General features: G+C 38.2%; 1 protein-coding gene across 1 annotated transcript in view; it reads right to left on the bottom strand.

Annotated features, from left to right (window-relative positions):
* RGS20 (regulator of G-protein signaling 20) overlaps positions 1 to 25,729 on the bottom strand; it is a 76,118-nt gene that overhangs the window by 6,305 nt on the left and 44,084 nt on the right. Inside the window, exons 2-3 of the mRNA XM_012661450.1 lie at positions 9,457 to 9,602; positions 1,647 to 1,730 (exon numbers count right to left, since the gene is read on the bottom strand). Of these exons, the coding sequence (XP_012516904.1) occupies positions 1,647 to 1,730; positions 9,457 to 9,602 (230 nt within the window). The remainder of the gene's footprint in view (positions 1 to 1,646; positions 1,731 to 9,456; positions 9,603 to 25,729) is intronic.

Here is a 25,729-nt window from a genome sequence, read left to right as displayed (position 1 = left end):
GATCCTCCTGCCTCAGCCTTCCAAGTAGCTAGTACTACAGGCACACGCCACCACACCTGGCGAATTTTTTTATTTTTTGTAGAGACAAGTTCTCAGTATGTTGCTCAGGGTGGCCTTGAACACCTGGCCTCAAGTCATCCTCCTACCTCAGCCTCCCGATGTGCTAGGATTAACAGGCATGAGCTACCACGCCCAGCCCAAGAAATATATATTAAATAATGATTTTGAAAAACTTAAAGGTAATCAGTAGAATTTTGTTCTCGAAAGAGAGATCATATATACATTCCATACTACTGAAGAACCTAAAAGCAAAGAAAGCATAGCTCATTAAACAAAAGAAAAAAATAAGAAAATAATTAGGGATATTACAAGAAGACAACCAAAGAATTTGCTGGAAGATTAATCCTATTAGTAATGATCAAAATAACTGACTCCATACAATTGTATATTTAAAAACAGAGACTCCAACTAGGGCAAAAAAGCAAAATCCAACATAATGCTATTTTTATCAAAAAAGTTAAAAACAAGTAGACAGGCAAGATATACAGGGCAAATGCAAGTATAATATTAAAGTCTAAGTAGAACTGGAATCAAAAGACATTAAGTTTGATTAAGAGTCATTTTATATTATTAATTGGATACAACTGAGAACAAAGACAGCCCCACATGTATCGAGCCTCCTGCCAGGCTCTGTTCCAAGTGCTTTACTTGTCGTATTCAATATTCACAACAACCCTTCACTGGCTCAGCCCCAACCAACTATTGTGATCCCCACCGCACACATAAGGAGAGTGAGGCAGAATGTGGCTACTAAGTAAAGTGCTCAAGGTGACTCAGGCAGGACAAGCGCAGGCAGGACGAGATGCAGACACTCTGCTTCCACATGCAACGTTCTCAAAGCCTTGGCACACGATACCAGCCGTTGTTAAGAAACTCATATACTGTGAAGATTTTAACATGTTTCCTGTATTTAAAACAATCTGGGCAAGGATAAACATGATAAAGAATGAACAAAATATTTAAGTGACCTTTTGGACTACTAGTGGTTTTTTTCCCCTCAAAAAGCAGCAATTTAATATAAAATTTTTTGTACAATGCTTTTAGAATATTTATCTAATGTCTGCAATTATAAAGGCATAATACCAAGAGTAGGTATAAGAATAGTAAAGTGAAAGTAAATCAATTGGTAACGTAGGAAGGAAAAAAAATTTTAAATTGGCATTATGTAAAGTAACTTATGTATTTTTTTCCCCAAATACTTAGATTTAAAAAACACTACCATTTAGCCATTTAGTATAAATTTACAGTTAAGAGAAAAAGGGCATCTTAAACTTTTCCAAAACCCAAATATGTATATTTTATTATGGTCTGTTATTTTAAAAAGTATATTATAAAAAACTAAAATAACATGTTTTGTCAAGAAGCACCAATTTGTATTTGTGATTGGCGAAGGGATAATAATGGAACTGGTTTCTCTCCCCATCACACAATGAATAAAAGGAGTTCTGCCAGGGGAAAATGCGATACCACATTACGATTTGATGTTACTACACTGCAATTAAAGAAACAGAGAACAATACAGTACAAAGAAAAGAAAAAGATTGGTATTTCCATTAGTTTAGCAGCTAAAAAACTTGAGATTTTACCTTTCTTCACAGGTTGGAAGATCATCTGTTCTGAGTTCATGGGAAGCTCTCGTGGGTCTCTGGTCCTGGTTTCTAACAGTGAGACTGCAAAAACAAGACATTCACTTGTTGATTGAGTTGTCTCTGTCAAGGAAAGAATTTTTTACAAATATTTTAAAGAGAACTTCAGATCTCCAAGTAGAATTTCTTTCTCTTCTTAAAAAAAAAAATGGCCCTGATGGTTTTCTTAAGAAAACCGAAAGTATGACAATAAGGTATTAGAAAAATAAATTATATTTATCTATAATATTGTGATCTATACTGAGGAAGAAATTATTAGAAATTATTATACTCAATTACATTTAGTATAATAATTCTTTTTATAAATACAGACTCATCAGGAAATAGTAAAAAAGTAAGATTGTCAGGAATGTTTTGGGTTTTCATTTCATTTTCTGCACCTTAAAAAAAAAGTATACATTTTCCAGGCTTTGTGTCTGGTTAAAATGGAGGCATTATATCTTTATAGGCACATACACAAAAGTATTAGAGAAAACCAGGAAAGTGAACAATCAAAATCTACTATTGTATTAGAGTTTGTTTCCTTATAAATTAATATATTTTGAACATTTCTCTATAAACTTATTCCAAGTATTTTTGTTGTTATTGTCAATGGAATTTCTGCTTCCATATCATCTTCTAACTGGTTATTGGGTGTACATATAAAGGCTATTAATTTCTTAATAGTTTTATTGAGCTATTATTTATATACCATAAAGTTTACCTGTTTTAAGTGTACAACTCAGTGGTTTTTAATCTATTCACAAAGTTGTGCAACCATCGATACCACCTAATTTCAGAATATTTTCATGACCCCCAACAAAGAAACCCCACACCTGGCAGAAGTCGCTCCTTGTTACCTGTATCCTTCCGCTCTACCGGCCCCGGAATACTTCCTGTCTCCAGAGACCTGCCTGTGCCGAGTCACACAATATGTGGTCTTTCGCGGCTGACTTCTTTCACGGGGCATGTTTTCGCCGTTAACCCACGTTGCAGCACACACCAGTACTTCATTCCTTTTTCCAGCTGAATAATACCCCATTGTATGGATACACCTGTCACATTTTGTTTATCCATTCTTCAGTGGATAGACATTTGGGTTGTTTCCACATTTTGGCTGCGTGAATCATGTTGCTATGCACATTCATTTGCAAGTTGGTGTGAACATATATTTTTGTTTCTCTTGGGTAGGTGCCTAGGAATGAAACTGCTGAGTCATATGGTCACTTTTTTCTTTAACGTTCTGAGGAATTCTCAAACTGTTTTCCAAAGCAACCGTACCATTTTACACTCCCACCAGCCATATTTGAGAGATCTGGTGCCTCCATATCCTTGCCAACAGCTGTCGTTATTGTCTTTTTGATTCTAGCCTCCTAACTGGTGTGAAGTGGTATCTCATTGTGGTTTTGATTAGAATTTCGCTAATGACTAATGATGCTGAGCATCTTTTCATGTATTTATTAGCTATTTGTACATCTTCTTTGGAGAGATGTCTATTCAGATCTTTTGACTATTTCTAAATTGGTTTATTTTTATTTTTATTTTTTTTTAGAGATGGAGGTCCCAATCTACTGCCCAGGCTGCAGTGAAGTGACAGGATCATAGCTCACTGTAGCCTGGAACTCTTGGGCTCAAGGGATCCTCCCATCTCAGCTCTCCTAGTAGCTAGGACTATAGGCATGTGCCACTGTGCCTGGCTAAACTGGTTTATTTCTCTTTCATTATTGAAATATAAAGGTTATTTATATTTTAGACACAAGTCCTAAAGACTATCATTTTTTATGTTAGTTTACACCCTTCTTCTTTACTGAATTATTTTGTATTTGCATCAGTTATAGCAATAATTCACTTGGGGTGTCCAGATTTCTCACCTGCAAATGGGGAGAATTTTACCTCTTCATTTCCAATTCTTAGGCCTCTGATTGTTTCCTCTTGTGTAACTGCATTGGCTAATACCTAAAATACAATGTTAAATAGTAGTAGAGATTGTGGACATCCTTGTCTTGTTCTCTATTTTAGCAGGAATGCTTTTAGTATCCCATCAGTTAATTATGTATTCATGGGGTACAAATGCAATTTTGCTGCATTGATATACTGCACTGTGGTGAAGTCAGGGCCTTCAGCGCATCCACCACCGCAGCGATGCACACTGTACCCACGAAGCAATCGCCCACCATCCCCCCCTCACACACTCCCCACCTCCGAGCCTCCGCTGTCCATGATTCCGCACTGCGCATCCATGTGTACACATTAGTATCCCATCAATTGAAAAATGGATTTTTGTCATTGATGAATGAGTTTTCTACTATATTCACTTTACTTTTTTTTTTTTTTTTTGAGACAGGGTCTCACTCTGTTGCCCAGGCTGGAATGGAGTGGCACGATCATAGCTCACTGCAGCCTTGAACTCCAGGCCTCGAGTGATCCTCCTGCCTCAGCCTCCCTGGGAGCTGGGAATACAGGCATGAGATACCATTCCGGCTGATTTTTAATTTTTTTGTAGAGATGGTGTCTCGGTATGTTGCCCAGGCTAGTCTCGAACACCAGGCCTCAAGTGATTCTCCTACCTTCTCCTCCCAAAGTGCTGGGATTATAGGCATGAGCCACTGTGCCTGGTTGTTTTAACTTTGCTATCCCTTTTATTGTATCTTTCTTAACACTCATCACTCCTTTTCATAAAAGTATTTCAGCCTGTTTTCAGCGCATCCACTTTGTAAATTGTGTGTGTGTGTGTGTGTGTGTGTGTGTGTGTGTGTAGTTCTATTTCTCTTTAAAGCTATGCAAAATCATTAGAAATGCAGAAATCCTTTTGACTTGTTTCTTTCTTGATGCCAGGGCTAAACAGTTTCAGCAAATAATAGTTTCTTTAGAAAGAAAACCAGAGCGGCACCCGGTGGTTCTCTCTCTGCGTAAGTGTTATTACTGCCTGACTCCTGAGGCTTCTGTTGCAAGCAGAACACATTACCGCACAGTGGGACTGAAACAATGAAGAGAAAAAAATGAATTTGGCACAATTCCACAGAGAACTCGATACTGTGAACTACTGAATAATAAAAAATTTATTTAAGTTTTGACATATTTTCTGCCTCATTTTAAGTAGGAATATGCTTTTGAAAAAGTGAAGAATGTATTTTCCTGTCAAGTTTCTTTCCCTGGGTCTACTGTTATTATTACAGAAGAACAAGAACATGCCAGTAGAAGCCACGAGAGTTGCTCCCCATGTTTTAGGAATATTCAGTGAAAGAAGACCCAGGGTTAAATACATTTGGTAAAATTTTGAGTGACAAAGAGGAAAAAATTCTGCAACCTTCTAGAAAGGAAAACAAGTTCATTTTCAAGAGAACCTGCATGCCTTCATTATAACTCTAAATACCAGGAGGCCCGACAGCAGAATTTTCAGAAAGATGTCACAAGGGCTTAGAAAACATATTACCGTTTACCTTTCTTGAAAATTGACTCTACTATGTGCATTAATATGGAAAAACTCAAAAGAAATGTTCAGGAAAACAATCGAGGAAATGAAATATTAAAACAGGTGAAGTTTGCTGTTAGTTTTTTCCTATCCTATTTCTCCCTCTCTCTACTTTAGAAATAACCACCATCCTTAACTTGCTTATCATTCCCATTTATAGTTATGCTACTATATATATTCATAAATATATTTTTAAACTTTGTATAAATGTTATTATATGATGTACATAGCTTTGTAATTTTTTTCCTCTAGCATATGAACCGATTGATTGTTTTCCAGTAGATAAAATTAAATGCTGTACGGTACGGCACTGTATCAGGCATCCATTCTCCTGTTCATGAACTTTAGACCCCTTTTCAATTTTTCTCACTCAGATTGACACGGTAGTCTCCTTTTGTGGGGTATAGGTTTTTCTAGTTATATATTTAGGAGGGTTTATATTTAACTTCCCTTTATCTTATCCTTGTTAGTGGAAGCACAAGTGTATTATCTTTTCTGTCCTATTTCATTTGTTTACTTTCCTTTTGGTCGTTTTTTCCCTATTAATCTCTTGACATTCTTTATATATTTGGGATGTGAATTCTTTGTTAAATGCATTATAACTGTCTTCTCTCAGTATGTTTTATCTTTTCATTTTATTTTTGGTATATTTTGTTAAACACATTCAAAAATAGCTTTATTACAATAACACCACACAATTTGCCAATTTAAACAGTATAATTCCATGGTTTTTAGTATATTTATAGACTTGTACAACCTTTGCCATGATTTTAGATCATTTCATCACCACCCCAAAAAAACTCTGCACACATTAGCAGTCCCTTCCATATCCCGTTTCTAGGAAACCACTGATCTACTTTCTGTCTCTATGGATTGACCTATTCTGGACATTTCAGATAAGCAGAATCATATAAAATACGTGGTGTTTTGTGTCTGGCTTCTTCCACTTAGCATAATGTTTTTACAGTTCATCCCACGTTTTGGCGGTATCAATACTTCATTCCTTTTTATGGCCAAATAGTATTCCATTGTAAGGATACACCACACTTTTTATCCATTCATCAGTTGATAGGCATTTCAGTTGTTTTCACTTTTTGGCTGTTATGAACCATGTTCATGTACAAGTCTTCATGAGAACACGTTTTTAGTTCTCTTATTAAATACATTTTTGTATTTTAATAAAGATAGATTTATGAATCTTTTCCTTTTATTGATTTAGCTTTTTCTTTTTAAAAGTAATTTTTCCCAAGACCAAGGTCAAAAAGATATTATCTTGCATTTTCTTCTTGGCCTTTAAGCCACCCAGAATTGATTTTTTTTTAAGGTGAGAATTGATTTTTATATATGGTAGAATGTAGGAATATAAATCTATTTTTATAGATTCAGATACCAGGTGGGGTGGCCAACCTTCCTGGCTTGCCTGGGACTTGCAGGCTTTTGGGGACATGGGACTTTTCAGTGTGAAAACTGAGACAGTCCCAGGGAAGTGGGATGAGTTGTTCACCCCAATACCAAGTACGCTGGTATTTATTGAATAGTTGATTCTCTCCTTTGCTGATGCCACCTTTGTTATATGTTGGTGAAGTTTTTCTTTTATTGTCTTCCATTAATGTTAAAACTACGTGCTATATTTTTAGACTAATTATGAATGCCATTAATTTTTAAAGAAAATTTTCTTATAATTTTTTCTAAGAAAGTCTAAAGTTATTTGAATTGTCTGTGGTGGACATGAGTTTTTTTTTTATAGCTTTAGTTTTATCCTTTCTAACACAAAATTAAATGTCACACTTTATAGCTATATCTGATTCCTTTTGTATCCACTACTGTTAATTGCTTCCAGTGTCTTCCCTCCGGGTTCACTGCTTCTTTCCTGAAGTACGGCCTTTCTTAGTTCTTGCAGCGAAGGTCTGTAGGTAAGAAACTCTCTCCACCATTGTATATCTGCAAATGTCTTGTTTTACCCACACTCTTGAATTATAGTTTGACTAATCTTCAGTTACTTTTCTCCAGTACTTTGAAGACATTGCTCTGCTGTCTTTCATATACACACACAGAAGTGCTATGAAGTGCTGGTGGTGGTGATGATGATGATGATGATGTCTAGGCATAGATTCTTATTTTATTTGTCCTACCTGGTACTCACACGAGGAGCCTGCTCCAGGACCTGCCCCACCTTACACCATCAGGACAATATGTTGTTCAGGCCAGCATCCCAGCCTCTGTGCCCCGCCCAGGGCGGCAGGGAGGGAGGGAGGGAGGGGCAGGGTAAACATCAGCTAGTCTTGCCTGCACTGAGACACCCTTGCACATCTCTCAGACGATCATTTCAGTTCAGCAGTGAGATCTACTAGCGAAGGGGAGGCGTGCAGAAGCGGCCTAAATGCAGTCTCACCATCACTGGTGGGTGTCTTCCAGGTCTAGGGCGGGCCCTGGACACCACGTGTTTTCTCAGCCCACACCCAGCGCCTCTCCTCTGGTTCTCCTGCCCAGTCATCCAGATTCGCACTTTGGGTGCCGGACAGCTCAGCTCTTGCCGGCCCCGTGTCCACATGTTCCACTTGCTGTCCCGAATGGACAGGGACCTGGTGTCAGGATCTCACCCATCCTCGGAGTATCCTATTGCTCAGTCCCTTCAGCCAGACCAGACTTCTTGGAAATTAATACTAGTCTAAGTCTAGCAGGTGCCGACCAAATGGCAGCGGGCGTTTCATTTTCAACCTCCCACCTCCTCTCCAGAGATCAGGTCTAATAGTTCTATGTCCCTGTCCAATACTCATTTTCTTCTTTTCCACTGGATAGCGAGATCTTGGTCTCACTTGCAGCCGAGCCTACATAAATTTACAATAATTTAATTGCCTAAAGTGGTGCACGGATTCGGCTGGCACCAAGCATTCCTCACACCCAAGGTTTCAAAGATGCAGCCTGCTGGCCCTGTGATTTTCAGGTGTAAACTATGTCCTTTTCTCCAGACCTTAAACAGTGGCCCAGGCAGTCACGGACGTTTCACATCTAAGTCATTTATCTCTTTCTTGAAGCGATGACTGTATGTCTTCTTCTACCTGGCAAGTTGACCTATATTTTTATATTTCTATTTCTACGTAAGCACATTTTGACATTTCTCTATTTAAAAAAACCCACAAAGAAATGCAAATCAAAACCACAATGAGATATCACTTATCTCCAGTGAGACTGGCCTTTATCAAAAAGTCCCAAAACAATAAATGTTGGCATCGATGCGGAGAGATAGGAACACTCATGCACTGTTGGTGGGACTGAAAACTAGTGCAATCTCTGTGGAAAGCAATATGGAGATACCTTAAAGAGATACAAGTAGAAGTACCATTCGATCCAGCAATCCCATTACTGGGCATCTACCCAAAAGAACAAATGATACTGTATAAGAAAGACACCTGCACCCGAATGTTTATAGCAGCACAATTCACAATTGCAAAGACGTGGAAACAACTCAAGTGTCCATCAATACATGAGTGGATTAATAAAATGTGGTATATGTATACCATGGAGTACTATTCATCTATAAGAAACAATGGTGATATAGCACCTCTTGTATTCTCCTGGATAGAGCTGGAACGCATTCTACTAAGTGAGGTATCCCAAGAATGGAAAGACAAGCACCACATGTACTCACCATCAAATTGGTATTAACTGATCAATACATAAGTGCACATATAAGAATAACATCTATTGGATGTCGGGCAGGGGGGAGGGGGGGAGGGGGAGGAGGGGACGGGTTTATGCATACACAAAGAGTGCGATGCGCACCATCCGAGAGATGGACACGCTTGAAACTCGGACTTGGGGGGAAGGAGGGGGAAAAGGCAACATATGTAATCTAAACATCTGTACCCCCATGATATGCTGAAATAATAAAAAAAAAAAAACCCAAAATTAGTAAAATGGAAGCAGTGGAAGATAAAATCCAGGCTCCCTCTCTCTGCTCCATAACCCTAACCCCTCCACGAAGCCTTTACTGCCAAAGGAGTGCCTTGAGTCCGCACCCTTCTGGCCACCTGGGCAGCGCGTCTGCGCAAATGTTGGCATTCAACCATGAGCTGCCTTAGACTGGTCTCTGGTGGTTTAATCTATGTTGCCCAGGTTTCAGGGATTTCAGTGTGAGTCCCCCGAAAGCTGGGAAGATGCAGCCCACCGTTCTTGGGGCGTCCTCCGCAGCGTCGGGCGCGTAGCAGTCGCTTCACAAAACAGGAATTAAGCATGGCGGGCACTACTGCAGGGTGCGTTTCTCAACCGGGAACACATGAGTAAAGAGCCGAACCTTACCAGGAGCAGCTGCAGCAGCAGCACCAGCAGAAGCAGCAGGCGTCGGACCCTCGACTCCCCGCTCCCTGCGCGCCGGGGGCCCCGGGGGCCTGGTGGGCGGCCGGCACCTGCCGCTTGCGCATCTCCGGGGGCTCCGACGCCGCGGGCTGCAGGGGAGAGGGAAGGGGGCGAGTGCGGCGGGCCAGCGCTGCCGGGCAGAGCCCCAGGCGTCCGGACCGCCGAGAAGCCGCAATGTGACATATTCGCGTCCCTGTTACCGATTCCGGTAAAACCTGGCGTCTGGAATCTTGGAGTCCGTTAACTTAGCCAACACTAACGTCCAGCATCTGCCAGCATCGCGCGGCTCTAGCACTGGGGCAGACGCGGCCGGCAGGACGGTGCGGGGGGAAGACACGGCCGGCTGGGGGCGGCCAGGAGGGGAGGCGGTCCCGCCGACGAGCTCAGCTCCCTCCTGGCCGGCGCGGGCGGCACTCCCGGCGCGGAGCCCCTGCCCCGCACGCCCGGGACACCCCGCCTCCCTCCACAGGGGCCAGGCCACGGGACACGAGAGGCCTGTGGCCGCCCGCAGCCTCTGTCCTGTCGTTGGGGACTCCAGGAAGGTGCGAAGGAGAGAGACATAAAACAGCATAAGAACTGAGAAACTGCTAAGCCCGTTTTTACTTGTGATGCTATCATTGAATTCTTGATGGAGCTATTACCATCTAATAGCCAAGACATAATCAGGAACCTTACAAGTAGGACTTCAGAATTAAATTCGAGATTTATTATTCTATTCCAACATGAGATTTCTCTTTCCCTCTTCACTATTACCTACCCTTACATGCTACTGGACTTCGTTGATAATTATTCTAATTTTATTAAGTCTTTTATATTGGGTAGGTCAAGTTCTCATTAACTTAAAAGGTTTTTGTTTGTTTGTTTTTGGAGGTGACGGGCTGTTTTTGCCTATTTTTCCCCCCAGTTGAATTTTGGAATCAGTTTGTCAAGCTCCAAAAATGTCATGTTCAGATTTTTTTTTTTTTTTTGGAGACAAAGTCTCACTGTGTCGCCCGGGCTAGAGTGCTGTGGCGTCAGCCTAGCTCACAGCAACCTCAAACTCCTGGGCTCAAGCGATCCTCCTGCCTCAGCCTCCCGAGTAGCTGGGACTACAGGCATGCGCCACCATGCCCGGCTAATTTTTTCTATATATTTTTAGTTGTCCGATTACGGGGTCTCGCTCTTGCTCAGGCTGGTTTGAAATTCCCAAGCTCAAACAATCCGCCCGCCTCGGCCTCCCAGAGTGCTAGGATTACAGGCGTGAGCCACCGCGCCCGCCCCCAAAAATGTCATGTTGGGATTTTGATTAGGGCTACATTGAATATACAGATTTATGGGCATCTTTTATTTAGCCTGGCATGTAAGTTTCAAGACTGTAAGAGAAGAGACCCATCGAAGGGTTTTACTGCCCCTTCATCCACTGGGAAAACAATGCCCCGACACCCAGACACCACCCACATGCCCACTTGGTCAAAAGATGGCGGCAAAGACACGTGCCCAACTCGTAGCCATGTTTTATGGGCACCCCTGGGTGATGGCTTTGAAGGCAAAAAGAGTTCTAAGCCCCTTTAACGCCCCTGCAGCAGGAACTCTGGGGTCCAGTGAGTCCAGGCCTCACCTCTTCACCTCACCTGTGGCACTGCAGGGGAGAAAGAGTGACCAGTGTCACTCCATTCAGGACACGCAGGCCCAAGGACGAGCCAGCAATCTCCAAACTCTAAATAAAGATGCTTTGAACAGAAAGCAGTGCTCCAGGTAACCATTATTTTCTAAGATATATTGATGAAACTTGCTTCATTACAAAAAAATATCCCAACCACTTCCCAGAAGTAGAAAGACTGTGCATGGTGCCGTGCAGGGGTTTCAAGGGAGTCCTATTTCAGCATCTCAGCCAGTACATGAAATATCTTTGCACTTATATCCTCTCTTATCTATAGCTTAAGAGTTTTCGTCAAACAGGTCTTACACATTTTTGATAGGTTTATTCTGAATATTTTATAGATGTATTTTTGCTGCTGTTGTAAATGCCCTCTCCCCCTTGCTCTCACCTGTGTCTTCTGAACAGTTATTTTGGAGCATAGGAAAGATAAGAATACTACACTGAATTCTCTCATAGTTCTTGTAGTTTTTCTGTTGTTTCTCTTGGATTTTCTAGTTAGGTGATAATACTGTCTATAAATAATCAATCACACTAGTCTCTCTGCTACCCACACCTTTACAAGGTATCTGTCTTTACCCTGGTCTTATTTCATTGGCCAGGAAGTTCAATAAATATTAAAAAACAGCAATACTATTAGGTTCCTTTGTCATCTTCATGACTTTCTTTAATGAGAAGATTGGCAATGCTATGTCGATATGTATGATGTGTTTTGGAAGTTTCTGGAAAATAACTTTACAAGTCAAACAGGCTTTTGTCTACTATTTACATAGTATAAAATAAGTTATGGGCACAGTGGTGCATACCTGTAGTCCCAGTTACTCAGAAGTCTGAGGTGGGAGGACCTCAGTTTGAGCCCAGGAGTTCAAGTCCAACCTGGGCAACACAGCAAGACCCTGTCTCTAAAAAATAATAATGATATATTTTTTTAAAGTTAAAAAAAATGAGGGAGCTCTGTAGCCTGTTATGGAAAGATCTCTAAGAATATTATAAAATAAAAATTATTTAAAAAAATAAGTTATGCTAGCCTGTTGTATTAGTTAACATATTTTATTTGCTTATACACACCTATTTCCTTGTAAATGTCTGGAGAAATCTTAATGATTTAGTGAGCAAAGTCTTGAGAACATCCTAAGGTTGCTCATGACTAAATATAGCTTTCAGGAGTCAAAAGCAAATTCTATCAAAGTCTGTTCTTACACATTTCTAAAAACAACTTTATTGAGGTCTAATGGACACACAATAAACTACACATATTTAAAATGTATACTTTGATAAGTTCTGACCTGTATATACCCAGGAAACCATCACCACAATCAAGATGGTGATCACCTACACCCTCAGAAGCCCCCTGTGCCTCTTGAGAATTCCTGTCTCGCTCCCTCCCTCCCATGCCTCGCTGCTCCTGGGCGGTCACTGCTTTCTCTCTCTCTATCCATTAATTTGCATTGTCTTGAATTCTATATAAATGGAACCACACAATATATTTTTTGGGGGTCTGGTTTCCTTCACTCCACATAATTATCTCGAGATTGTTGCATCTATCAATAGTTCATTCCTTTTTATTCCTGAGCAGTATTCCATTGCATGGATTTACCACAATTGATGGACTTACACCTTTTTGATGGTTGCTGAGAAGATTAAATATATAAGACGCTGTCTTCTTTTGAACATGAAAGTCTTTAATCAGATGAATTGAGAGGGGTGTGTTACTAAGACTGTGTTCACATTTACTGCAATGTATACAGTTGTCACACATTTCTGGAGATAAAGAAAAAATTTAAAGTGGCTAGAGAAAAATGACTCATCACAACAAATAAATCACAACATTAACATCTGACTTCTTGTCACAAACAAGAGACTAGGAAGCAGTGGGACAACATATTCAAAGTGCTACAGATTAAAAAAAACCTGTCAACCAAGAATCCTATAGAGTGAGGCTATCTTTTTAAAAAAGGAGGATAAAATAAAGATATTGCCAGATAAGCAAATACTGAGAGAATCTGTTGCAAGCAGACCTGCCTTATCAGAAACACTAGAGAAAGTTTCTCAGATTCAAACAAAGTGACATCAGACAGTAAATCAAACACATACACACACACACACACACAGAGTTCCAGTACAGGTAATTATGTAGGTAATGATAAAAGACAGTATCATTCCATGTTTTTCTTTCTTGCTTACTTGATTTAAAAAGAAATTGCATAAGACAATATCTATAAAGTTGTATTATACTAATAACATAAAATGTAATATATTTGACAATAACAACAGAAATAAGGAAGGCAGGAATAAAGCTATATTAGAGTAAAAAAATGGCAGGAGAATGTCACTCAAATCCGTAAGAAGAAATGAAAAGAACCAGAAGTTGTAAATAAGAAGGTTAATATTTTAAAAAAGAAACCCTATACATATATTTCTGCCTTATTTCTTTTCTTAGCTTCTTTAAAAGACATAGGATTATATAAAGCAATAATTATAACAATGTATTATTGGTTTTCTAACATATATACACTTTATATATATAGCAATAATAGGCACCAAAAAAAGTAGAGAAAGAAAGGAGCTAAATATGGGAGCAAATTTTCTATATCTTAATAGAATTAAGGTATTATACATCTGAAGTTATTTCTGACACATGAAGAAGTATATTGTAAGCCCTATAGAGGCCATTAATAAGTTAGCCCAAAAATCACTAAAGAAATGAAATGGTACACTAGAAAATATCAACATAAGACAAAGGGGGTTGGGAGAAGGAAAAGAGGAACACAGTAGTCATGAAATATAAACAAACAAAAAAAATGCAGAAGTAAATCCAGCCATATCAATGATAACATAAAAAGTGAGCAAATTAAATGATCCAGTCAAAATGTAGAGATTGTCAGAATGGGTAAAAACATGACTCAACTACATGCTGTCTACAGAAGACACACTTCAGATTTAAAAGTACAAAGAGACTGAAAGTAAAAGGGTGTAAAAAATATGTATATCTGGCAAACAGCAACCATAAGCAAGCTGGAGGGTTTATAATAATAGCAAACAAAATATACTTAAATAAAAAATGTTACTAGAGACTAAAAGGGACATTCTGTGATGATAAAGTGGCCAATCTTTCAGCAAGATATAATAATTATAAACATATATACACCTAACAATAGAACCACAAAATACATGAAACAAAAACTGACAGAATTAATGAGAAAAATAGATAATTCAATAATAATAGTAATTAAATTCAATGTTTTACTTTCAATAATGAAGAGAACAACTAGATAGAAGATCAACAAGGATATAAATAGAGGCCGTGAAGCCACTATAAACCAGCTACACCTGACAGACATCTCTAGAGTAGTCTACCTACATCAGTGGAATATACATTTTTCTCTAGTACACATGGCAATTCTACAGAATAGACCATATAATACAACAAAACAGCCTTAATAGATTTAAAATGTTTAATATAATACAAAGTAAGTTCTCCAAACACAATAGAATTAATTTAGAATTCAGCAACAGAAAGACATTTGGGAAACTCAAAATATGTGGAAATTAAACAACATGCTCCTAGAGAACCGATGGACTAAAGAAGAAATCACAAAGAAAATTAGAAAATACTTTGACTTGAATGAAAATGAATACACAACATAGCAAAACTTATGAGATGCAGCTAAAGCAGTGCTTGGAGGGAAATTTATAATGTTTGCATTGAAAAGGAAAAAAAAAATCTCAAATCAGCAATCTAATGTCATACCTGAGGAAACCACAAAAAAGGGCAAACTGAAGCTAAAGAAAGAAGAAGGAAGGAAATAATTAAGATTAAGTGGAAATCAGTGAAAGACAGAATGAAAAAAACAATAAAGAAAATCCATGAATCCAAAAGCTGGTTATTTAAAAAATTAACCAGATTGACAAACCTTAGCTAGTTGACCAAGAAAAGACTACAATTAGAAATCAAAGATGCTACATTACTATTGGTTTTACAGAAATAAAAAGAATTAATAAGGGAATACTATGAACAACTATATGCCAACAAATTAGAAAACTTAGATGAAATGGAAAAATTCCTAGAAAGTCATAAACTACCAAAATTGACTAAAGAAGAAAATAAATCTAAATGGAACTTTAAAAAAGTAAAGAGATTGAATTAGTAATAAGAATAAAAAAATCCTTCAAAGAAAAGCCCAGATCAAATTGGCTTCACTGGTGAATTCTACCAAACATTTAGTAAAGAATGAATACCAATTCTTCAAAAACTCTTTCAAAAAATGGAAGTGGAGTGCATACTTCCCAACTATTCTCTGAGACTAGTATTACCCCTATACCCAAATCAGATAAAAACATCATAACCATCCTTTATGAATACAGGTGCAAAAGTCTTCAATGAAATACTAGTACACAGAATACAGCAACATGTAAAAAGGACTATATGCCATGAGTAAGTGGGATTTAACACAAGAATGCAAGGTCAGTTTAACATCAAAAATCAATGTACTAACCATATCAATAGAATAAAGGACAAAAATCACAATCTCAATAGACACAGAAAAAACATTTGACAAAATCCAACGTTTCAAGAAAAAAACACTCAATAATTTAGGAATATTATAGAAGGAAGTTTTCTAAACCTCACCAAGGGCATCTACAGCACATCTACAGTTAAGATCATATTAAACTGGCTTTACCTCTAAGATATGGAATAAGGAAAAAAAATGTCTAGTTTCACCACTTCTATTCACACTATACTGGAGGCTCCAGCCAGGACAACAAAAATAAATAAGAGGAAGTACTTGGAAAGAAAGTAAATCTATTTCTATTTGCAAATGACATGACGTTATTTCCAAAATAGTCTAAGTATTCCACTAAAAAAAACCTATTAGAATTAATAAGTGAGTTCAGCAAAGTTACAGGATACAAAGTGAACATACAAAAATGAATTGTATTTCTACACACTAGCAATGAACATTCTGGAAATGATAATAAGAAAATAATTCCAGTTACAATAGCATCAAAAAGAATAAAATAATTAGGGAATAAATTTAATAAAATTACAAGATTTGTATACTGAAAACTACAAAACAATTGTTAAAAGTAAAGACTAACTAAGTAAATGGAAAGACATCCTATATTTATAAATAAGAAGCCTTAATATTGGTAAGATGGCAATATTCCCCAAGTTGATCTATGTAATCCCTATCAGAATCCCAGCTGCCTTTTTTGCAGAAATTGACAAGCTGATCCTAAAACTCATATGGGAATGAATGGGACCCAGAATAGCTAAAACAATTTGAAAAAAAAGGGCAATGTTGGGTATCTCCACTTTCTAATTTCAAACTTTACTATGAACCTACAGTAATCAAGACAGTGTGATACTAGCATACGAACAGACATAGTAATCAGTTAGGAGTCCAGAAATAAGGCATTGGGTTAAGCAATAATTTCTTACACATGACCCCAAAAGCGTGAGAAATAAGAGAACATTGATAAATTAGACTTAATACAATTAAAACTTCTATCCTTCAAAGCACGCTGTTAACAAAGGAGAAAGATAACACACAGAGTGGGAGAAAATATTTGGAAGTCACCTGTCAAGTACGGGACTTGTATCCAGAATATATAAAGAACTCTTATAACTTAACAAAAAAGACAGAAAACCCAATTTAAAAATGGAGAAGGTATTTGACTAGACATTTCTCCAAAGAACATGTTCAAATGGCCAATATTCACATGAAAAGATGATCAACATCATTAATCATTAGGGAAATGAAGTCAAAACCACAGTGAAATAGTATTTCATTCCCACTAGGATGGGTAAAATAAAAAAGACAGGCAATAAATAGTGTTGGTTAGGGTGTGAAGAAACTGAAATCCTCATACACTACAAGTGGAAATGTAAAATGGTTTAGCCACTTTAGAAAACAGTTTGACAGGTTCTCAAAACGTTAAACATGAAGTTTCTAAATCACCCATCAATTCTACTCCTTCTAATCCAAGAGAATTGAAAACATGTGCACACAGAAACTTGTAAACAGATGCTCATACCAGCATTATTAATAATAGTCAAAAAGTGAAAAAAACACAAATGTCCATCCACTGATGAATGGACAAACAAAATGTGATATATCTGTAAAATGGAATATTTATTCAGCTATGAAAAGGAATGCGTACTGCATCCCGCTACGACATGCATGAACCTTGAAAATATGCTAAGTGAATGAAGGCAGACACAAATGGCTACATATTATATGATTTCATTTGTAAGCAATGTTCAGACTAGGCAAATCCATAGCGACTGAAAATAGACTAGTTGTTGCCAGTGGATGGAGGTGGGGAAATGAGGAGTGACTGATAAGGGGTACTGGGTTTCTTTTGGGGGTAATGAAAATGTTTTGGAATTAGTGTGTTTTCCACGAGACAAATACATCATACAGAAGGTGGCCAAGCTGGAATCTTCTTGGAAGGATCTCATCCAAAAGAGCTGGATTGGGGAATAGGACCCCAGAGCTGTGTTACAGGGACAGAAGTGGTGACAGGTGTCAGAGTCAGGTGAGAGGAGGGAGGTCCCCGTTAGGGAGGGGCTGGTCTGACCTCCCGTTTATCAGCACCCAACACCACCTTTGTTGTTGACCTTGCTGGAAGGCAGCAGAGCTACTATAAGAGGGAAAGCAAAGAGGGACCAGAAGGAGACACCCTTCTCCCCCTCCCACTCTGGTCTGGAGAGGCCTAAGCTGGGTGAGCAGAAACTGAACGGGATGAGACTGAAGTTGGATTTAGAGAGGACTGAACTTTTTTAATGCCTGAAAATGAGACTGTTCTAATATTGACATTGACCTAAAAAGCTCTAGAATCTGCATGAGATAGAGTCAAGGGGGAGGAAGGGAGCTCCAATAGTGTTTGAAAAGGGCGGTGGGAGAATAGATTCATTGCCTGTTTACACACAGTTCAGTCCAGCTTGTTAAATTAGGAGAGTATGCAAAGAAATATGAAAATACCAACCATGCAAAAATGGATTAGAAGCAACAGTAGGCAAATATCACAAATTATATTCAGGGGGCAGGGACATTACAAGAGACCAGTAAGGGATAAGATCAAAAATAGGAAGAAGGACAGAATAGGGCAGAGGAGAGGAACCTGCAGTCTTAAGGCCACATGTGGCCTTCCAGGTCCTTAAGTGTGGCCTTTTGACTAAATCCAAATTTTACAGAACAAATCCTTTTTACTAATACACTTTTATTCACCTTTTTTATTTTTATTTTATTTTTAAAATTAATGTATTTAAAATACCAAAGAATAAAATAAGTTTTAACAAAATAATCCTCCCAGATTGACCAGCACAATTAGAACATTAGTAAGCTAAATCGACAGCTGCTACGCTCATGATTTAGTTCTAACTCCCCCCACCTGACTGGTGCCGCTACTGCATGAGGCTGGCTGGCAACAGTCTGTGGGGTTCGAGTACACTGTGTCTATTGTCAGCTTTTGACAACAGTGCACTGTGTTTCTGTTTGAAGTGGAATTTGGAAATAGTTGCACAGTGCGACAGTATTTTTTAATTCTGTCTGCTTAACAGCCCATCAAGTCAAGGAAGACCAAGAGAATGCTGAAGGAAGAAAACGGATTTTTTAATGAAGATTGATAACTGCATTATTATCTTGTTTCTGCTAAAGATAAGATGATTTGCTTACTTTGTGATGCTGCAATATCAACATTAAAGGAATTCAATACTCATCAGCTTATAACACTCATAAGGATCACAAATATTTTAAATTAGAGGGAGAGGCGTGAAATGTTGTATTGCAGAAATTAAAAGATGGAAAGCAAAAGCAAAAACAATTCTTTCAAGCAGCAATAAGGCCTGGAAATAATGAAACTGAAGCAACTTGTAAAGTAGCTTATATACTTGGGAAAAAAGGAAGCAATTCAGTGATGTAGAAATTGTGAAAGAATGCATTGTCTAAGTTGTAAGATACGTAGACCCTGATAACGTTTCAAAGTACAAACAACTGCCTCTTTCAAGGAGAACCATAACTGATCAGCAGCATGAATTAGCCTTCAACAAACAGAACAACTTCATGCAATACTTCAAAAGGAAAATACATATTATTCGATCATTTTGGAGGAATCAACTGACACTACGGACTGGGCATAGGTTTACACTTCATTCTGATCATAACAGAAGATTTTCTTTGCTAGGAAGAGTTACTTGCTTTGGGCATTCTTGCAAACAGAACACAGGGAACAGGTATCTTCAACAACTTTCAAGACAAATGTCGTGAAGTCAGATTGAATTTGGTAAATTTAGTGAGTGTATGTACCGATGGTGCACCTTCCATGACGGGAAAACATGAAGGGTTTATTACACAGACAAAAAAAGTATTAACAGATACAGATATTCTCATTTCTTTTCATTGTATCTTGCATCAGCAAAATCTCTGCTAAAGCTAGTATTTTAAATGACACTTTGCAACAAATTATAAATATTGTTAACTATATTCATGCAAATGCAACACGGCATCATCAGTTTCCTAACATGCTAAAGTTGAACCATGAGGTATTCAGTGTGGATTTGCTGTATCATTCCAAAGAGCATTGGCTATCGCAGCGACAGGTGTTAGCCAAAATTTTATCTCTGAGAGAACAGATAGTTAAATTTTATGAAGAACAGAATCAGCAATGTGAATTATTGAAAGATTTCTATAGGAATGCAACATTTCTTTGTGTGATAAATCATGTCAAAACAACTTGAATATTTCTTTTCAAGGTAAAATTAAGTCTATATATCATATGTGGCTAAAAATCCAAGCATTCCAAAAAAAGCTATCTTTTCTCAAAACACTTCTTCTTCAAAAGGAAATTTCAGATGAACACTTTCCTCAGTTAGCAAAGGTCATTGAGGAGCAGGATGATATATGTGAATTATTTGAAGAATACTCAGGTGTTATAGACCTATTAATTGGAGAAAACAATGAAAGGTTCACTGACTTTGAGAATCATGACGTCACACTCAAATTAGCATTTCAGCCTCACCTAGTTGATGTCACCAAGGCACCTAAAGAACTACAGATGGAATTGATTGAGCTCTCAGCAGATGACATTTTCAAGACATTGTTTGATGCTAAGAAAGATCCAATTGAAATATGGAAAAATGCAGTAGAATATCCACACCTTTGGGAACATGCCTAAAAAATGCTTTCTGGCTTTTCAAGCACTTACTGCTGTGAATCCACATTCTCCTCTCTAACCCGAATCAAGATGCCCTTAAGGTCACAGAGACTGTTACCCATCTAGGGGACCAACTGAAACTGTGGACCTCCACGATGCAACCAAATATTCAAATGCCTTCTGACAAAAAGCAGACACAACAAGGTCATTAAAAGGTTGATACCAAGGAACTAAGAAGGGGACAAAGCAAACACCAGGACATCGTGGTGCCAGGACCAGTAAGTGACGAAAGCAGTCATGTCCACACAACTTTTATCAGAAACCAGAAGCACGACCTTAATTTCTATGTAAGAATAAAGTTTAACAACTGTATTGGTTTCCTACGGCTACTGCAACAAATTACCACAAACTGGGTGGCTTAAAACAACAGACTTTTATATTCTCACAGTTCTGAAGGCTGAAAGTCCAAAATCAAGCTGTCAGCAGGGCCATGCTTTCTCTCCACTCTGGGGCTCTAGGGAAAGCTCCGTCCTTGCCCTTCTAGCATCTGGGCGTTTCCAGCAATCCTTGCTCGGCCTTCACTGGCTTCCGGCAACATCACACCCATTTCCATCTTCGCCGCATGCCTTCTTCCCCTCAGGGTCTGCCTGTGTCTTCAAAGCTCTCTCTCCTCACAATGATGCCAGTCATTGGATTTCAGGCCCACCCTGATACAGTATGGCCTTATCTTCACTTGATTCTATCTGCGAAGACCCTATTTCCAAGTAAAGTGACATTCACGGGCCCCAGGATTAGAACATCAACATACATTCTGGGGGAACACGATTCAACCTGCAATAACATCTAATGTGGAATGAGGGGCTCTCATGAAGCTACTTCAATGCTTCTGTCCAGAACTATCAGCTATGTTAGCTTCAGAATGACTGGACACTTTAATCTGCAGCTGAGGTGACTAACCAGTATGATAATTTATTAATAATATTATTTCAAGTCATTTAAAAAGATGAAATAACACATGCACATGATAAGAAAACCCATACAATACTGAAGAATTTACAATGAAAGCTGTTTCCAAGAGAAAGACACCATCATCTGTCTTTCATTTTTATATATCCTTCCAGATATCTATGTATATACATTTTTTATGAAAATAGGAGCATGGTCTACCACTGTTCTGTGCCTCTCTTTTTTACCTGACAAGGTATCTAGGCGCTGTTTCCACATTAGCTCATGCAGATCTACTGTTTACACAGGTATGAATTAGATTTTCTACAACTTTTAAGTGTCTTAACAGCTTAGTATCTCAGAAATGATAAAGACAACCAAAATGCTTTGCTTGTACAGTAGTGATTGGCTTATAAAGTGTGTATATCAAGATCATTCATTCATGTTCAATAAATGAGAACAGTTATAGAAAAGCAGAAAACCTATGAAGAGTCTAATAATATCTTAAGGAGTTTTCTTATTGCTTCTCCAGGTAGTATCAGCTATCACTCCAAGGCTAAGCATAGCCAGGAGACAGAATTTCTCTGCTTAACAGAGTAGGTGGTAAGAAAAGGTCTGTTGCATTGTGCCTGTAATTCCAGCACTTTGGGAGCCTAAGGAGGGAGGATTGCTTAAAGCCAGAAGTTTGAGACCAGCCTGGGCAACATAGTGAGACCCTTGCCTCTAAAAAAATATTAAAAATTAGCCAGGTGTGTACCCGTAGTCCTAGTTACTCAGGAGGCTGATGCAGGAGGATTGCTTGAACCCAGGAGTCTGAGGCTGCAGTGAGCTATGATTGTTCCATTGCACTCCAGCCTGGGTGACACAGTGACATCTTGTCTCAAAAAAAAAAAAAAAAAAAAAGAAGAAGAAGAAGAAAAGAAAAAAAAAAGGAAAGGTCTACTGAATGAATGACTAGATAAAACAAAAATAAAAAATGGACGTTTTAACATATCACATATAAATGATTATACTTTTGCTATGCTAAAGAGTTTTTCTAGTCCTTTTTCTATACCACACATAGGAAAAATAGTTCCATTAATATCATATCTGAAGGCTGCAATTTGATGAGCAATCTTCAAGGCTGATTAAGAAAAACAATGCTTCATATTTTTATAGGGTTGTGCCTGTAACCCAGGTTACTACCATGTCAACACAACGCTCATCAGTTCAAGTGGCTCTTTAGAAACTGCACAGCTCAGTATAGACATGTGCATTACAAAACATACTAACGTGGTCACATTCCAGTTATGATGTTCGCTTTTACTTTAACAGGATCTAATGCTCATGTCTTAGATCCTGTTATCTAACTTGCGTTAGATACTCCCATCCACAGGCACGTGACTAGCTGACAGCATACGCTGGACTAGAGTCCTACAGATTCCACTCCCTGCCAGCCCCGCCCCGACACCGCACATGCTGTCACTCTCTCTTTCCACAGCACCAGGCTGTTTCTCATGGGACTGCACATAGTTTTATAAACATTAACATGCACTTAGAGCTTCAGACATTCCAACCAATTTTCCACATTTCCTCTGGCCCAACTGCAGAAACCATGTGCCAATGAAATGGACAGATGTAAGAGATCATCGAAGGCAGACATTAATTTAAACCTGAGCTTGAAAATTGTGAAACTAATGTTAAACAAAGGATAATATCCCAAATAAAACAGGAATGCATGCTGGGGGAAGATTCAAATATGCTTCTATGCAGGCAGAGAGGTGCACAGAGAAATCATACCTCCCCTGTACTTTCCAATGCTGCTCCCATCCCCAGAAGGAACCCACATTAAGATTGTGCTGTGAATCTTTCCAGAATAGAAAGATGTGACTCTATGAATTTCAAAACGTTAGTAACTTTAGTTTAAAGCATAGTTTTAGTATGTTAATCTAAGTGTCACAGACTGTATGTATAGTTAAATTTTTTACTTTAAAATGACTCAGAAATTTTCTTTGACAGTATGTATAGATCTATTTATCTACCTACCTATTTATTTATTTAGAGACACGGTCTCACTCTGTCACCTGGGCTAGAGTGCAGTGGTGTCATCCATCATAGCTCACTGCAACCTCAAATTCTTGGGCTCAAGTGATCCTCCTGCCTCAGCCTCCCCAGTAGCTAGGACTACAGGTTCACACCACCACACCCAGCTAATTTTTTTTCTATTTTTTTGTAAAGACAGTCTTGGTCTTTCTCTTGCTCAGGCTACTCTCAAACACCTGGACTCCCAAAGTGCTAGGATTACAGGTGTGAGCCACGGCGCCTGGCCCTATCTCATTTATTTTAAGAGTTGGATAGTATCTTTTAGTTTAGATAATTTGATGTATTGTATTTACTATTCCCCAGAGATTGGCAGATTTGATTATATAAAAATGCTAAACTTCTGAAGCACAAGAGATAATATGAACAAGGTTGCCCCCGGCACCTCCGGCCGAGTATGGGAGCATGTGAGTACCAACACGAATCTCAAGTGCAATGCATTGAAACGCATGGAGTATGTGTAAATCCATGAATTCATAGTGACACTAAGAACTCATGGATTACTTTTAGAAGATGACAGGGAACAATTTTGAAAACATAAATAAGGGGAAAGAATCAAGTTTTTATCTTACTTTTCCTATAAAAACGGTACTTCAATGTAATCTAATAGTTGGTAAGGGGAGGTTTCTCTTTAAAAAAGTTTACTAGCTAATAAATGAATAAAAAATGAAGAAACTGCAAACACCATATATACATATATAACATGAATTCACATCACGTATGAAAACATGTTCAGTTCTATCAAAAGTAAATTTAGAAGACTCCTGGCATTCTCAACAGGGTATGAGACTTGGATGAACAGTAGTTGAAAGCCAGTAAAATGAATTTATCTGAGAGAAGGGACTGGTGTGAAATAATGAAGGATTCCATTATCGTTGAAAGTGCAAAATCAAAATGGAATGTAACTTAAGAATAAAATTAAAATTTACATGGCAGAAAATCATGCAAAGAAGAGATGCAAATTAAAACCAGGTATCACTTTTTAATCTATCAGATTGGCAAAAAAATATTCAAGATTAATTATATCCATTGTAAGTGAGGATTTGGGGAAATTGGTTTAAATCCCAACCGTGACCTGGAGGTAAAGAAGAAATGAGGCAATACCAGTGAGGCGCGTCAGCTGTGCTGGGAACACACAGCGAGCACTCAGCAGACGCTCGCCGCGGGGCTATTCCCACACTTGGGATTTGCAGTCTTGTGGCGTCACGAACAGGATCTCCCGTCAGGAGTTTTCTTTTGGGGGCCATCCTTGTCCAGTTTGAATATTTGTATTCTGCTGTCTTTTTTAACTAAGTTGGAAAAGTTTCCATCTGTTTCAATGCACTGGAACATCTGAATTACCTGTTCTTTAAAGATATGGTAGAACTCAGGAATGATCTGAACCGATGCTTTCTTAGGGACAAATCTCTTAATACTCTTTCAATTTCTTCTATACTTTTTGTGTGATTTATGATTTTTCATTTCCATATGGCTCAATATTTTAAATGTATATTTTCTCAGAAAACTATCTGGTTTATCTAAGATTTTTCAACTACATTGGCGTTACATTTATAGACAGTATTTGCTTTTTGTTTTTAAAAACCCCATCTCTGGTTATGCGCGCATAGCTCATTTCTGAAGGTTCGGGCTGTGATAGAAAGAGGGCAGCTCTTGTCTTAATCCCGTCTGCCAAAGGTTAGTCCGTAGTTCTGTTGTCCCAAGAACTGGCTTTAGGTTTTATGGATCAATTTTACTTTTAAGTGTAAATTTCATAAATTTTTGCTTTTATTTTCACTATTCTTTATCTGCTTTATTCAAAACTGCTTCATTAGTTTTCTCCTAGAGTCTCACATTAAATTCTTACTTCATTTACTTTCAGTCACCGCTGCTTCCTAACAGGTACATTTCGGGCTGTGCATTTTTATCCAGTTCCTGCCTGGTCGTATCCACTGAGTTTTGCTATATAGCACCATTTTTATTTCCATATAGTTCAGATCTAATAGCTCAGTTCCAAATACCTCAGATCTAATTTCAGCTCAGATTTCTTTTTTATCAAAGGTTTTTTAGAAGTTTATTTTTAATTTCTTCACTAACTTGACTAGTTTATAATTTTTTACATTGTGATCAGAAAATGTGGCCTGTATGATTTTCACATTTTTAATATATTGAGATGACTTTGAAGCCTTATTTGATAGTTTTGCCTTTTCCAAAATGTCCTATATATTAAATCATACGGTACGCAGCCTTTTGAGTCCCGCATCTTTCACTTAACGTAATGCTTTTGAGATTCATCTATGTTGTTGCATGTATCAGTAGTTCCCTTTTATTGCCGAATAGTACTCAATTATTAATATATGGGAAAATTTCTAAAAGAAAACAAAATCACCTATTATCCTATCTCCTGACACGTTTCCTGTC

Source organism: Propithecus coquereli, unplaced genomic scaffold, assembly GCF_000956105.1.
Source record: "Propithecus coquereli isolate 6110/MARCELLA unplaced genomic scaffold, Pcoq_1.0 Scaffold71, whole genome shotgun sequence".
NCBI classification, from domain to species: Eukaryota; Metazoa; Chordata; class Mammalia; order Primates; family Indriidae; genus Propithecus; species Propithecus coquereli.
Note: the sequence above shows the minus strand (reverse complement) of the source record. Positions and strands in the feature narration are given on the sequence as shown.